This window comes from Phascolarctos cinereus, unplaced genomic scaffold (genome assembly GCF_003287225.1).
Source record: "Phascolarctos cinereus isolate Bilbo 61053 unplaced genomic scaffold, phaCin_HiC Scaffold_5;HRSCAF=322, whole genome shotgun sequence".
Lineage (NCBI taxonomy): Eukaryota > Metazoa > Chordata > Mammalia > Diprotodontia > Phascolarctidae > Phascolarctos > Phascolarctos cinereus.
In genome coordinates, this window is record NW_027555958.1 from 403,578,390 (window position 1) to 403,594,254 (window position 15,865).

General features: G+C 40.1%; 2 protein-coding genes across 5 annotated transcripts in view; one reads left to right on the top strand and one right to left on the bottom strand.

Annotated features, from left to right (window-relative positions):
* COLGALT2 (collagen beta(1-O)galactosyltransferase 2) overlaps positions 1 to 3,216 on the top strand; it is a 132,664-nt gene extending 129,448 nt beyond the window's left edge. The window contains exon 12 of the mRNA XM_020984390.2: positions 1,095 to 3,216. Coding sequence (XP_020840049.1) covers positions 1,095 to 1,371 — 277 coding nt within the window. The 3' untranslated portion in view covers positions 1,372 to 3,216. The remainder of the gene's footprint in view (positions 1 to 1,094) is intronic.
* An 8,084-nt stretch (positions 3,217 to 11,300) lies between these two features.
* RGL1 (ral guanine nucleotide dissociation stimulator like 1) overlaps positions 11,301 to 15,865 on the bottom strand; it is a 222,027-nt gene continuing 217,462 nt past the window's right edge. For all 4 annotated transcript variants that reach the window (XM_078156455.1, XM_020984384.2, XM_020984386.2 and 1 more), the window contains one exon: positions 11,301 to 14,059. In XM_078156455.1, coding sequence (XP_078012581.1) covers positions 13,872 to 14,059 — 188 coding nt within the window. In that variant the 3' untranslated portion in view covers positions 11,301 to 13,871. The remainder of the gene's footprint in view (positions 14,060 to 15,865) is intronic.

Genomic DNA, 15,865 nt, shown 5'->3' on the forward strand with positions numbered 1-15,865 from the left:
TTATAAAGCACAACACAGTAATATCAGAGAATTATGGAACCAGGAAACACTATGTGGAGAGATCATTTGGTCTATCCTATTTTAACCGAAGAAACACGACCTGCAATGCTAATACACATCATGATATGTATTATTATTTATTAAATAAGATATAGCATATATAATATATTATATAGTATGATTATTTATCACAAAAGGTATTCCAAACCTTTAAGAGCTTAAAACCGCAGCAAGAGTTTTGAGACAACCTGTAAAATAATACATTATCATGTAGTTACATACAATCAGAAATTATATATTATAAATATGTATTGCATATTAGATATATGTTAATTATGTATTAGATATATTATATATGCTGCCGTGTAAATAATATATAATATTCCATAGTATATAATAAGGCTATGTAACAAGTCATAATATGTTATGACCAACTTACACATAAATCAGCAGTATACTTGACAGATGAGTTTCTCTAGAATATTAAGTACTTAATCATAAGGAGATTCTACAAGTTCTTTCAGAAAGTTCTTCCTTTTACTTTATCTTTTGTACTGTAGCTTAATGGCATTTCCTGTTTGGGCCCAGTGAAGATAGATGGATCTTGTCACCATACTTTATGCAATATTTAGAGTTTTAATTTCCTGATCCTCATTGTGAAAGCTAAGATCATGAAAGCTTAGGTCCACTGCTGTGCCCTCAGGTGAAATCCTGAGAGCTCTGATTTACGGTTCAGGGAGCTCAAGGTAAGATATTTCCTGCCTGCTATGATCTAATTCAAGTCCAACCACTAAATCTTAGAACAGGGTCCAAAATCAATCTCTGTTATGTGATATTTACAATCAGAACAGAAACATACTGGCTTTTTTTTTTTGCTGCTGCTAAATCTTTGAAACAATATAATGAATGATTTTATGATGTCCCTGCAGTGTGGATTTGGATAAAGGGCACAATTTCTTTCTCTCAAAGCATCAAAAACACAACTCTCCATTTCCAAAGTGCTCACTGCCACCCATACACCATCATATGTACCCACCCAACCACACCACCGGAGGTGCTGTTGCCTTCGTTAACACCTTTTCTTTCCTTTTTAGAGCCAAATACATGGAGTACTATGAGCCCAGGGATCTGAAGGCTTTCTCAGCTGAACCCTTGCTCATCTATCCCACCCATTACACAGGGCAGCCCGGTTACCTGAGTGACACAGAGACATCCACCATCTGGGACAATGAAACTGTGTCCACCGACTGGGACAGGAAGCACTCTTGGAAGTCTCGGAAGCAGGCACACATCCACAGCAATGCCCAGAACACAGATGCTCTGCCCCCCACCACTTCCCTGGACACAGCGCCCTCAAGGGATGAGTTATGATGGGCCCCGTGGTTCTGTCTACAACTGGACCTGCCTCTTTTTGTTTGTCTTTAGAGATAATCCTCCAGTTTCCTTTTTTATTTCATTGTCACTCTGAGAAGATCAAGTTGACTTGACTCGTTTGATTGAAAGTAGTAAATTATTAGAAAGGAAAAGCAATAATTTAAGAAGGCTCTAGGAAGATGGGAAGATAGGCTTCTTTTTTTAAAACAAGTTTGGTTTGATCAGATGCTTTGGCTTATCACCTTTGTGAAGTGGCTGCTCACATGAAGACCAAGCCCTGTAGCTGAGTGATATGGATGGCTATGGGCTAAGCACCAGGCTATCAGGAAACCCAGAAATGAGCTGTCGAGGCAAAAGCAACAACTGGTTATGAGTGAGCATCACTTTATGCAAGCTGCATTGCTGAAAACTACCTATAGAGCAAACTTTGTTTAGTTGAATTATCTCTTAAATGTACTAGTGAGTCTTATTAGGGTGACCTTGTTCTGCCTTCTTTTGGAGAACAAAGGGTACTTTTGCAGTTTTTTTTTCTTTTGCGTGACTCTAACTTGTCACGTATCATCTTTGTGAAAGTGAGGTCTACCAACATTTTGGTCCTTTTGAAAATGCTAGACCAATAAGATTAGTGTTTTACGCTTTCTGTTTTTAGCTCAGCACTTGACCATCATGGCATTCCAAAATCCCGAGGTGACTGTTACCAATGACTGTCCCAAGTCCCAAGACATAGTCTAAACGTTTTCTCAGCTTACATCAGTTGTTTTAGGGGTATTTTTTAAAAAAAAGAAAAGCTCTGTCTTTTGCATTTTCCCTATGATTACTGCAGTTAGGATGCTCCATTTATACTGATACATTTAAAATAAGGAATTATAATGATTCCTACCCAGAGGTTTCATGGTACTACTGCAACAGTTCCATTCTCTCCTCCACCATCTGTGTCACAAAAGAAGCTTTAGATGTAAAATTTTATTAGACATTATCCAGAAAGAGACAGAGATAGAGACAGAGGGTGAAAGAGAGAAGGAGAGAGAGATAGAGAAAAAGAAAATAGGAGAAGAGAAAGAGAGAAAGAAAAAGAGACAGGAAAAAGAGAGGGAGAGAGAGAAAGAGAAAAGAAAAGGGAGGAAGGAGTGAGAGGCAGAGAGAGGAAGAGAAAAAAAAAACCAGAGAATTTCCAAGCTAAGAAATGTATTGTTTGTGGATAATTCATCATGTTTTAAATATTCTTTTTAGAAATCTTTAAAAGTACACGATGGCTTAGGAATGCTTAGGTTTTGGCTTTATCATTTTACCAACCTGTAGTAAATAGCGAGTATAGATTAATTCCCCTGACATTTGGTACTGATCACTCTTCAAATTCTCAACATGGCTCTCCCTCAAGGACCTGCTGTTCTGGGAATTCTAGCCACCAGAAAAGCAAACAGCAAGCTTGTCTTTTGAGTGATCCCAAATTGTCATGTATCATCTCTGTTCCATCAAAATGCATTCCCTTAGAGTGTGGGTGATAAGAGCCCCTCCCGTCAGACACAAGCAAGAAGCCACAGCTAGAGATGTTGAGTTGGCTTCACAGACAAGCTGGGAAACTGTTGGCTCATGACATAGGAGGTCTTGGGCTCTTTTACCATTTCTGGGGAAACCTCATGCCATATTAAGTGAAATCTCCACTAAGACCATTTCCTCCTTTCTTTTATTGACCTTATATGAGAAATAAGAAGATAAAACTAAATGATCACTAAGGCTCTTCTCAATTCCAACATTCAATAACTCTATTTAAACTATTGGCAAAAACTTAAATTCTGGGTCCCAGAGCCCAAAAAAGAAAGGAAGGAAGGAAGGAAGGAAAGAAAGAAAGAAAGAAAGAAAGAAAGAAAGAAAGAAAGAAAGAAAGAAAAAGTGCCTTCTGAAATAGTTTCCCTGCACTCTAGACCCCACTTTCATGTTTTTCCCTGCGCTACAAGGACTGCTTAGGCAGTAGCTGCCAGAAGTTTGCATTTAACCTTTTTTTTGGGGGGAGGGTTCTTTTATAGCAGCTCAGGCTATAGAAAACATGGCACCCACCAAGCTTAATGTTCTCGGTACAGTGACAGCCACAGGACAAAAGGACAATTTACCTTTCATTGTGTTTAAGGGTAAGGCTCAGGTCTGTCCTTGCTTAGGTAAGTGTTAATGTTCTTTCATTTGGAGAAGCAGCCAAATGCTAAAAATGAAATAAAATCGTTTTTAAAAATCAGAAGCCAAGAAATCCTATTGGATTCCCAGTTACCCTGCTTGCACTTAGCTGCATACTTATATTCTCTCTATTTTGTAAGAATATGAAGTAACAGGGAGATGGGGGAGAGCTTTAATTGATTTCCTAGGACAGTTTAATATTTGGATATTTTATACTTTATGTGTGTGTATGTAAATTGAGGTGGGTGTCTGTAGGGTGAGTGATTTGGGTGCATGGGGGTGGGGAATGGGAAGAGGTAAATGGGAGCGACTGTTCTGTGTTTTTTGGTTTGCTTCAGGTATGAAGCAAGCATTATTTGTGTTTATTAATATTCCCTGTCAGCTGGTCTGATAGTGTTGTAAATTTCCATTCTTACAAGACAGTAACCTTAAGTTCTAGAACTTTAGAGTAGAACTGTTCTACTGTGAATCAGGCTCTTTTCCCTTTGCCTTGGCTTCTTCACAAAGGAAACAGAAGAACCTTGTGAACAGCAGCAGTAACTTCAGGGATGGAGGAGGCGGCATTGTTGATGTCTTCAAAATGGATCCTTTAGATAATCCCTTGGCCACCTTCTCAAGCTCTGCTCACCATCCTTCCTGCCTCCATCCTAGCCTTAGGCTCATAACATTCAACCTTGAAAAGTGAATCTTGAACAGCAGAGGATGAGGCCCATGGTCTCCAGTTGCTGTGCCCACCCTCCCAACCTCAGAAGGGCAAACATAGTCTGAACACTCATTGTTACTAAAGACTTCTGCCATACAGAAACAGGGGCCTTCACCATCAGCACTGTTGTTTTTTAAATGCCCAATACATCAAAAGACAGAACAAATATATTACTGTCTACCCTCTGTGGCACTCTCATTTTCCTAGACAATGTTCATACATGACTGCCATTGGAATATTGAGGAATATGGATACTTAATAATTTCTTCACACTGCTTATATTATAGTGTACATGCAGGTACCTTCAGATTGGTGTGTCACTGTTGGTGAGGGTTGGGGGCAAAACAAATCACAAACTATTTATTCAATTTCCTGGAGCTCTTTTTAATAAACTAAATAAATGTAGGCCAAAAATATGTGATTGTTCATTGATTCTTTAAACCATATTGATCAGAAATCAGTTATGTCAGGACTTCTTTCTAGAAGCAGATTGGAGAATATGGTAAATTTGATACCTAGAGGTAACCAATGCCATGGACAGTGCCAGGTGCTTTTCTGTTCATTACTACTGTGTGTTCTCACTATTTTTGAAAAATCTTGACAGTGAAATCCCTGTAAGATTGTAGTAAAATTGGATTAGTGTTAGTGAGGAATCATTATCCCTCATATACACATCATAAGGGCCCCAAGAATGCAGAAAGACCCTCCAGATAAATAAAGGTTATCACTTTTACACTGTAAGTCAAACTAACTCTGGGCAGCACAAGGCAACTTACTTTCCCATAATCAAAGATCTTTTTTCTTATGGACAAAAAAGGACAACTGCTTGATATAACGACCCCTCATTTCTGCTTTGATGGCTAATGCAGAGGTTTATAATAAAAGTACTAATTTTTAAGACCGTCAATGGCTGACTATTTGAGGGTCTTTTAAACTCAGGGCTTTAGCAGACCCCCATGACTAGAAACTGCATGATACAAATTTGTCTTCCCAAGTTTTTAACTTCATTTTACGTGCTTTTCCAAGTCTTTCTCATGTAATCTCCAAAGAAAAATATGAAGTAGGGAGGAAGGTATAGAATCGATAGTGATACCCATTTTAAAGAAAAACAACAACAGTGATTTAACAGTTGTATAAGCCAGCGCAGTAAATAAAGGTAACAGAAACCAACAACCAAGATGAACAAATAAACTTAGACCTGAAAGCAGGATGATGAGACAACTAGAAATTATGTCCTATACTCATTGGTTGAAAGAAATAAAGAAGACAAGACTCTGGGGAATGTGTTAGCAATTTGCAAATATTTGAAGGGTTGTTGTAGGGAAGAAAGATTAGGATTGTTTGGACCCAGAAGAAAGAAGTAGGAGGAATGGATAGAAGGGAAAGGAAGGCAAATTTCAACTCAAAACAAGAGAAGGTCTTAATGATTGCAGCCACCTAGAGTGGAGTGAGCTGCCTTGGTGAGGGTGGGGGAAGGTGTTGAGTGAGTTCATCCTCCCTGGAAGGCTTCAGGTGGAAGGTGGAGGTTTTATAGGGCAGATTCCTGCTCAGACATAGATTGGACTCTGAGGACTCTCTCAATTTTATGAAAATAAAACAACAAAGAATTAGAATGAACTTATTCAGCTAATACCAAGATCACAAGTTGAGAGTGCATATGAGCTATCTATAAATATTTGCTGAATTTGTCAGATGGGAAAAATGCTCAGAAAACTGGGAGCTGGTGCCTTGGAAACAATTAAAATTATGAACTTCATCTTAGACTAGCAGTGTTGGTTTTTATATTATTCTAGAGAGATAACTGCTATTCTCAAGGAAAGTTTTAATTAAGGAGTTATGAGAGAGACAAATTCTCACTCATATGAATCCTGCCATTTCAAGTCTATTATGTGGTCAGATCTTCATCAGAGCATTACATCTAACTAGGGCCACAATGCAGATGAAGAGCAGAGAATTCTGATAGTTCATGCAGGGAAAGCTGTGAAAATGATTAAAAAGTTTAAAAATAAAAAGCATAGAAAAGGTATGATAATGATAATAGTTTCTAGGTAAAATACTTTTAAAATGATTTCTCAGATAATGGTTTTTCATCTCCAATAAAGACATCATCACTATCATCTTCTTCCTCCTCCTCCTCCTCCTCTGCCTCACATATCTGTATCATTTTTTAAAGTTTGTGAAGTGCTTCTCAAACAGTATCTTATGTGATCCTCCCAAATAATGTGAAGTAGTTGCTCTTATTGTGTTCGGTTTTTGTTTTTGTTTTTGTTGTTAAGTGACTTGCCCAAGGTCACACAGCTAGTAAGTGTCAAGTGTTTGGTCTGAGGTCGTATTTGAACTCAGGTCCTCCTGACTTCAGGGCCGGTGCTCTATCCACTGCACCACCTAGCTGACCCATTATGCCCGTTTTTTACAGATAAGGAAATTAAGGCTCAGAAAAGTTTAAGTGACTTGCTCAGGATCACACAGCTAGTATATGTGTAAGGCAAGATTCCAAGTCATGGAGGTTTAAACTTCATCTGAGTTTGATATCAGGAAGAGCTTATCAACCGACTGGCTAAACGTAGACATGAAAAATGTTTTTAGGCAGAATGGCTACTCCTCAGTGTATTTAAACATGAGATGTATCTTAAGACAATTCAGCTACTTAGACACAGGAAAGGACTAGATGAGCTTTCAAGGTTGCTTCCTGCCCTACCGTTCTTCTGAAGAGTGCCCTGAGACTGATTCTTGGCTTCCACTCTTATATTTTATCCAAAGCCCCTCAACAGATTAGGTCCTACAGAGAGCAAAGTATACCCATAAATATTTATGGGTCATTCTTACTGCAGTCTTTGCCTAGAATTCCAGATGTGCTATTCACAGCACAAAACTATGTTCTCTGTTTTATTAAAAAACAGAAAAAGGTAGAGAATCCTCCTCTTAGAGGACCATTTTTTCCCTCACACTGGGTAGATTCTCACCCTCCCTATGATCATTATTTTCACTTGGCTTCCTCAAGAATTAAGGCTTCCAAATAGCATCACTGTCTGTGCATTCATCTCTCCCTTCCCCATGATGTCATTATCAGTTGGCAAACTTCCCACAATGAGAGAAAACTGCTCCTTTATCAGGAGTCTCATGATGCAGCACAGACATTGCCTTTGAGCTGCTTCCTTTTTCCAGGGTGTGAAGACCAAAGCTAGTTTAGTTGCTATGAAGAACTTGATTTTTAGGGAGTGGATTAAGGAAGATATTTTTTTCATTCTGATCCTGCTTCTTGCAGGGAAGATTGGAAAGTGAACTGCAACAAAATGCTGGCTTCCCCCCCAAATGGATTGTGAAATTGGGAAGAGACATTCCAGACAGTGCACTGGAGAGTTCAAATGTAAATAGGAAATCTTAAGCATCTTTAAAGTCTACTAGAAACCAGTCGGAGTTGCTTTTGAAACTTACATGAGAGTATCAAGAAAGAAGGGGTTGTTGTGCTGTGATAAATAGTCAGTATCCTGGTTAGCTAATTCAGAGCAAGTACCTACCAATGGGGCTGGAGCAGATAATGGAAGATGATGCCTTTGGGCCAGAGTAGGGGAAGCTCTCAAGAAAGACCAAAAGAACTCCTAGAGACAGAAAGGATTGGGGCTGAGCAAAGCCCAGGAGTGAAGGAACTGGGGAACAGATTGTGGAGAGCAGCACTTAAGCTCCAAGATGGGAAATTCAGAGAGCTGTAGTCAAGGAGGGAGTCTCCTAGACTAGCCTCTAAGAAAGAAGCTAAGCTGAAGGGGGAAATGTCAGACTATCTAGTCAGTCTTCCTTGAAAGGGCAGAGCATGTCATTAGCCAGAAAAAAAGGAGAGTGAGACACCAACAAAAGGCTGGGCCCAAGGGGGATTAATATAGGCAGCTTCCAGAAAAGACCATTTTCTGTTCTTTTCCATTTGAACTCTCAGCGGCAGTGACTAAGCTATAAAATAAGCTGGTGGAATAGCAAAGAAATCTAATTTAAGACTCCTGTATGTTTGGTGCTAAAAAGTACTCTTGCAATCTGTATGGGTACATCTCTTCCTTCTTCAACCCCAATCATATTGTAAACTCTTTGAGGGCAGGGACTGTTCAATTTCACTTTTGAATTCCCATACCGAGAGGCAAAAGGATATGGTAAATAGAACACTGGACCTGGAGTCAGTCCTGGGTTTGAATCTTGCCTTCAGGCTCTTATTAACTAGGTGACTCTGAACAAGCAACAGTTTCTCTGAGCGTCAGTTTCCTCATCAGTAAAAATGGGGAGATTATTAATAAAGGTCTCTGTCTTACAGAATTGTCATGATGACAAATGAGATGATAAAAAGTGCTATGCAAAGCCTGAGCAGCTAGGTGGCGCAGTGGACACATGCATACATGTATGTATATACATATACACCCGTCTGTATATAGCCATATATATGTATACACATACACATATTTATTTGTATATATTCCAGATCTGTGATTTCACTGCTATGAGAAAGTCTCGGTAAGGAAATTTCTGCCAAGGTAGATCAGCACCTGCTCTGTTCTGTGCCTTGTAGTCCTCAATACCTCCCTGGAGCGTTGAATATTTAGGTAACTTGGGCTTGTCAGTTGTGTGACTTGAATTCAAGTCTTCCTGTCTCCAGGGCTAGCTCTCTATTCACTATATCGTGCTTCTTCAATCTTATTAGTACCATAGGCCAAGGAATCTGCATTTTATTTTATAATAGGGAGCCACTGGTTTCCTCAGCAAGGAAGTGTCATGGTCAGGTCTATGCATTAGGAAGTTGATTTTTGGCAGCTCTAAGAAGGGTGTTGTAGAGAGTGGAGATGCTAGAAAGAAGGAGACAAGTTAGGGGGATATTAGATGAAGAAACCATGGGAGTGGAGGGACTGGATGGATCGAGTGCCTATGAATCAAAAAGCCCTCTGGGCTTACCCCTGCACATGCTGCCCAATGCTGGATAAATGCTTGAGACTGTCTGATTATTTTAAATATTTGTAGTTGGCAAAGGAAAATGTTATCAGTCAGCAATGATTTGCTATTCCCATGTTTTGTGTGCAACCAGTCCTCTTTAGAAAGCTGATACAGAATGTGTTTGCTTAGTGGGGTGTGGGGAAGGGAGGGAAGGGGAAAGAATCTGATTTCTTCTAGTTCCATTAGTCATTCTTTCCCAAAGGCACAAACAGGTCTAAATTTTCCCAGAGTACTTTTCAGCACTTCTCTAAAATGCTATCTTCTGAGGTTTCCCATTTGGGCTGCTTGGTCACTTAGTGAAAGAAGATAACAGTCCCCTCTGATGACACATTTTATCAGGGCAAGAATCTCTCACTCCAGTGCTTTGGGGAGGGGCTCTGTCCAGCTTCTCATTTCTTTACTAAAGTCATTCCAAATCTAGATCCAGATGGTCTGCTCTCTCTTCCCCCGCCCCCCCCAGGCAACAGGTGGCATGTAGCACCTGTCAGTGTTATCTGTCCATCTTCCCCAGCAGCATAGATCTCATAACTCATAGCCAATAGCTACCAGCCCTGTCCAGTCTGACTGATTGGGCTACAGATTCCAAACCATGATTATTAGAGAAAGCTGTGACTAGCCCACCAACAAGGATCAGAAAAAGGTCCCTGTGGGATGGAGAGGTGGTGGGGAGTCAATTGGCTTGGTCTAGACAATTTCTAACAATACTCTAAAAGCCTTGGGTTCTGGGACTGGAGCTTTGCATGAGACAATAGATTGAAATTCCTCACTGTCTGCTTTTCCCACCCCAGGCTTGATCTATTGGCACCCTCTGTGGTTAGTGCTTACATAAGAATTTGGAATTGTAAACTGAAACTATTTCTTTTGAATGGGTAGTGATGGAAAAAGAGAAAAAAATCTCTGCAAAGTCTATAGAAGATCACACATTTGTATAGCACAAAAATGAAACCAGCACTACATTCAGTACTTGCTATTGTGTGCAGAATGCTGTACTAAGGAAGGGGAGAAGATGTAAAATTTAATGTATGGTCCTTATCCTCTAGGAGATTACAATACAGAAGGGAAGGGAAAACACCAACAGAGAGAATGCTAACATACAACATATGATGAGCACATTAGGAGGAAATGAAACTTGCCTGTGAAGTTTTCGAGATTCAAAGGTAGGAGAATGGGCAGATGCATAGGAGAGGCTTCAACCCAGGTGGTGTGATGTTTGAATGAGTAGGAACTCACCAGATGAAGAGAGGAAGGAGTGTATTCCAAGGACAGAGAATATGTTTCCCAAGCAAAGACAGAGAGACACAAAAACACACTGTGTTTAGAAGAGGCAGAAAGTTGTCAAGAGTGTCTGAAGCATAGTTCACATGAGCAGGGGTAGTAAGCATCCGTGACATATCACAGGACATCCACGTCTGTGTCGCAAGATGAAGTGTGGCGCACTCCTATCAGTGAGGTCACAGAGCCGCCAAAGTGTACGTCTTATTCCTTCCTACTAAATGATAAGATCCTTGATGCAACAGACCATCTCTTGATCTTCACAACGCCCTCAGTGACCAGCACAGGAACTCTTACACACAATAAACTCCCAAAATGCTTGTTGAATCAAATGGAGTGTAGTCTTTGGCTTTACTTCATTTATAAAACAGGAATAATAATGATGCAATGAGACCTTATTTCCCTGTATCCTTTAAGCATAGGCTTTGTATCCCTCTGGGCAGAGTGGCTTAAGTGAAAGCAGACAGCAGAGGGATGGAATAGTATTCAAGTATTATTTATCCTTTGAAGTTCAATTGCATCTATAAAATGGCCACATTGGACACACCAGACAAATGTATCTTCTGAAAACATTCATAACTTGGTTTGAGAGATAGAATTAGAACTTTGTGAAATGATCATAGACTTCATGATGGGCTCAATATTTTTTTTAATATGGGAGCTGCCCCCAAACAGCATGTGCTGACCCATGAGGTAGGAAGCTCCATTTTTCTGGAAGTATTCCAGCTCTTCCTTGTCCTACAGGAGGACAGAAGGAAAGAGAAGGAACCAATGTAAGGAGATGAGTGATATTCTTCTTATTCCCAAACCAGATATGGGATCTTATTCCCAAACCAGTTTATTAGTTTAACCAGAAGGTAAACAGATGACAGAGATGCCAAAGGAGAAGAGTGCGAGCAGCTAAAAGCACATACAAGCTGTCCATTAGGAACAAAAATGGTATTTAAAATATGGCATTAAATAAATGAGGCTATTTTATCCCACTGGGCATTTTCATCATCTTTAAAAATGAAAAATACAGGTTTTGTACAGTGCAGTATATAAATCTAATCTCTACATATACAGTATATACAAGCAAACACATTGTGCTCTGGGGACATTCAACCACACATGCTTACATGTTATTCCTGGACTGACAGCCCAAAAAACAGGCTAAGGCTCTAATGTCAATCCATCTTATATGTTGGTCACACTGTGGGGCCCATGGTCACATCACCTGCCACTTTCTTCCCTCCTCTTGTCAGACTGAGGATGGACCTGCTAATGGGCATGAAGAAGTGCGAAGTTGGGCATCTTTACAGTGCAAAATTCACCATCCCTGGAAAAGTCTGAGCAAGATGTAAGGCATTCTCAGTTTGATTTCTTTTTCTTGTCTATGTGTTATGGCTCTCCAGACCTTTCCAGGACCCCAAGCTTGATTTATTATGGCTGTTCACAGAACATAAATGAGACACAACTTTTCATAGTCGCATTACAGAGTTAGCACAGAGAAATCTATGTATATAATTTATATTTTATAATCTTGATTCACTTCATCTTTATTTTTATTTTTGGAATGCAGACTAATATTCTGAAAAAAAAAGTTTAAAAAAGGATGACATTCTGTAAGTGCTTCTTACGCGTCATTATCAGACATATATGGCTTTTAGTTCAAACCCCTAAAATGACTTTCACCACACCTCAGACTCTGGAGGAAAATGGTATAGTTGGCAATAAAAATTTCACTTCCAAGTGAGACAGAGTAATAGCAGCTATGGGGGGCCATATGCAACATTAACTTCTTTATTCCATTTGGATAATGTACCTTGTTAAGAAACATTTTAGTTGGCATGCACCCCCGACCCCACAAGGCTGTCCCCCACCCTGCCCTGGGGAGGCTGTGGGCTAGGCACAGTGATGCTACAAAAGTTAATAATAAAGTAAAACTGGGCACTGCTACAATAAACAGGCACCATTTTCAAAGGCAGCCAATGGGTCAAGCGACGCTCAGGAATCAATTCCTTCACAGACTCCAAGCCACCAATCTAAGTCAGTCTCAAAAAAGAGTTCTACACCTGAGGAATAATTGCACAGAATAATGAGGAACAGCAATTCTGATGGCAGAGGACCAGCATGATATGCAGCTGTACATGCAAAAGGCATTTATCCAGAAAAGGCAATGACCAGTGGCATTCAAACAAGGACAGAGTCCACAGATGTAGGGCGTCTTTTTCACTTCCTTGCCTGGCTGGTAAGTAACCAAAAACATGAGTGTTTGTGCAAAAACAAGCATGACCCACTTTCTGAATGGTTTTAGATGGGAAAAAACTAAAGTGAGTATCCTGGTCCTGAATGGGTGCCCAAAAAAATAAAGATGTTGGTTAGAGAAATTTGATGATATCATAAAATGAGTTTTCTCTCCTCCCCCTCCAGAAAAGCAATTTATTGAGGGAATGGATCAAGGTAGATCATAGATTTAGAGCTGGAAGGGACCTTAGAGGTCATTGAGTCTAACCTCCTCATTTTACAGATGAGGAAACTGAGGCCCAGAGAAGGTAAGTGACTTGCCCAAGGTCACATAGGTAGTAAGTGGCAGAGCTGGGATTTAGACCCAGGTCCTCCAGCTTCAAAATCTAACACTCTTTCCAATTAAGCTTCTTGCTTTATTTTTTGCTGGGTGGAAACCCAAGCTCCTTCCCTATTCCCCAGCCCAGGCTGATAGAATGTGGCATGTGCAGGCAGACGCTGTGGGACATCGGCTTATCCAGACCCTTTCCAAACTGGTCTTTCATGCAGCTGATGGTGGCTCTTCTCGCCCTTCATTTGTTTGCTTCTGGTGGCACTTGATTTTGAGAGGTTTTTCTCCTCTTAGAAAAATAAAATTTGAAGTTCATGTTATAAGTAATACTGGCACAAAGGAAAATTCGTATTCCTAGGAATTGATTTCATTTAATTGGAAGGTGTAAGGCTATGTATGTTCTCAGTTCCTTCTTTTTTTCCCTATAAAAAATGACCATATTGTCCTAGGCCAATGTGCAAATTTTTTCCCATAGTCCAGAATATCCCATAAAATTCCTTTTATATATACATTTATATATATATAATATGTTTATGTTTATATACACACATACACAGAGACACATACATATTTCTATATGTGGATAACTTTGCATTCTAGTCACAAGTTGGTCAAGGAGGAACACCGCGGTAGTAGTTCATCCCTTGCATATCTAGTTGATCTTGGCATTCCCCAAGGTGTCTTGCGCAGTGCCATACACTTAGCAGATGCTCAATAAATATCTGTCGAATAGATGAAGGCTCCCTAACACTGGATGGTAGTTGAAGTCCTTTTGCCAACCTCCTCGGTCCCATTCCTTGCTTTGACAGACTGTAAGCCACGCCTGCACCCCTTTCAGAGGGTGACTTTGCTGTGTCTGTTACTCCAGCACCCTCTCTTTGCAGTCCTGGGCAGGGTCAAGCTGGTTCGACTACGCAGCTTCACCTGTTCATCCACGGTGGTTTTTTTCCGTAGAATGAAGTCGAAGTTCACTTGGCTGTTCATAGCATAAAAGACATTTGCAGTATCTGGAATGACTAATTCTGGAAAAGAGAAAAAAAAAAAGAAGTAAGGGTATACTTTAGGCTAGCATTGACCTCAGAGTAATTTTCAACCATCAACTCTTAGGTCACCTCTATTCCTTCCACCCCCCAAATTCAATCAGTTGTCAAAAATCCCAGGAATGCTACCTCCAAGATACTCCTTTAATCCATCTCCTTCTCTCCATGGATGTCACCACTTGGAGCCTCGCAATGGCCTCTCTAATTCATCTCCCTACTCCGAGTCCCTCCTCTTTCCAATCCATCCTCTACAGGCTACATAGGTGCCAACTGACCACGTCAAGCCCCTGCTCAGTGTTTCAACAGCTCTGTATTGCCTCTAGACAAAAATACAAATTCTTCAGCTGGGCACGTCAAGGCCTTCCTTCACATTCTTACTCTAGCCTACCTTTCTAAACTTATTTCACAGTATTCCCCTTCATACATGATCTGCCCCAGTCAAAATAAACTTGCCTTCCCCAAGCTGAGGATCCCAATTTCCTGCTCCCAAGCTTTTGTACAGACTGTCCCACATGTCCTTCCTCATCTCCACGTGTTAGGATTCTTAGCTTCCTTCAAGGCTCATCCCACCTACCGGAATCTGATCCTGCCCCCTATTATTAGTGCACTCTTCGTCCTTCATTTTCCTATCTATTTAAATGCTGTCTATCCCTATTCCATGTCCCAGTAGAAGATAGGGCAGGGATTTCATCACTTCTGTGGCACCACTGCCTAGCAAAGAGCCCTGAACATAGAAATGCTTGTTGAATTGAACTGATTTGTGAAATATTCAAGGCCTGGGACGTAACCTTTGTGCCACAGATTTGAACCAAACCAGAAATTAAAACCCAGAATGGATGGCACTAATTTGCTTAATCCTGACTCAGACTCAAATATTAATTTCCAGACTGAATCATGAATTAGATGCCCTCTTAGGTCCCTTTCAGCTCTAGATCCTACTAACTAAACAAACTTGTACAGCATCAACATTCCTTCCCTCCTCCCATTATCATCTAGATGAATAAAATTGAGGCTCAGAGGGGTAAAGTAACTTGTTAAACCTTAGATAATGGTGGAGTCAAGACTAGAACCTAGACCTTTTAACTTCCCCTGCACTGTCTTTCCTCTCAAAAGATGAGTCCTTAGGGAGAAGAAAATAATTGTGTCAAAGCTATCAATCCATTCAAACCAGAACTGGATCCGTATTTTCCAAAACTAACCAACATCCAGATATCCCATGAAATGAAGCGAAAGTGAACCACTATTTCCTTATGGTCTGAATCTTGCCTTGCTCAATGCCCTGAACACTATTATGCAAAGATAATTAATCAAAGCCAGATCAAGCTCAATGACTCCCAGTCTTGACTTTGTAATATCTAATGATTTGTTCCAATTGCCTCTAGCAGTATAATGAAATTCTCATTACAAAACTAATTTTCATGAACATTAATTTTAAAAGTATATAGGACTTAGGGGTATGATTGTCCCAAACAGGAAAAGCAGCAATAGGATATCATAACTGTAATCATGGTTCTGGGTGGCCCAGAACTGATTAATAATAATGAGTGGGAGATCTAGGTTGTTTTGAGTGGTCTACTCTCCTATATTTGGTTTAAGGGAAAGAACCCTGGACTACAAGTCTGGGAATCTAAGTTCTAGCCTCAGCTCCACTAATTAGTTGCAATACCTTGGGCAAATCACTTCACTTTTCTGATCTCAGTTTTCTCATCTGTACAATGGGAGTATAGTATAATAATAAAGTTTTAGTATCCCTTTACACTCTTGAAAATTATTGAGGATCCCTCCCAC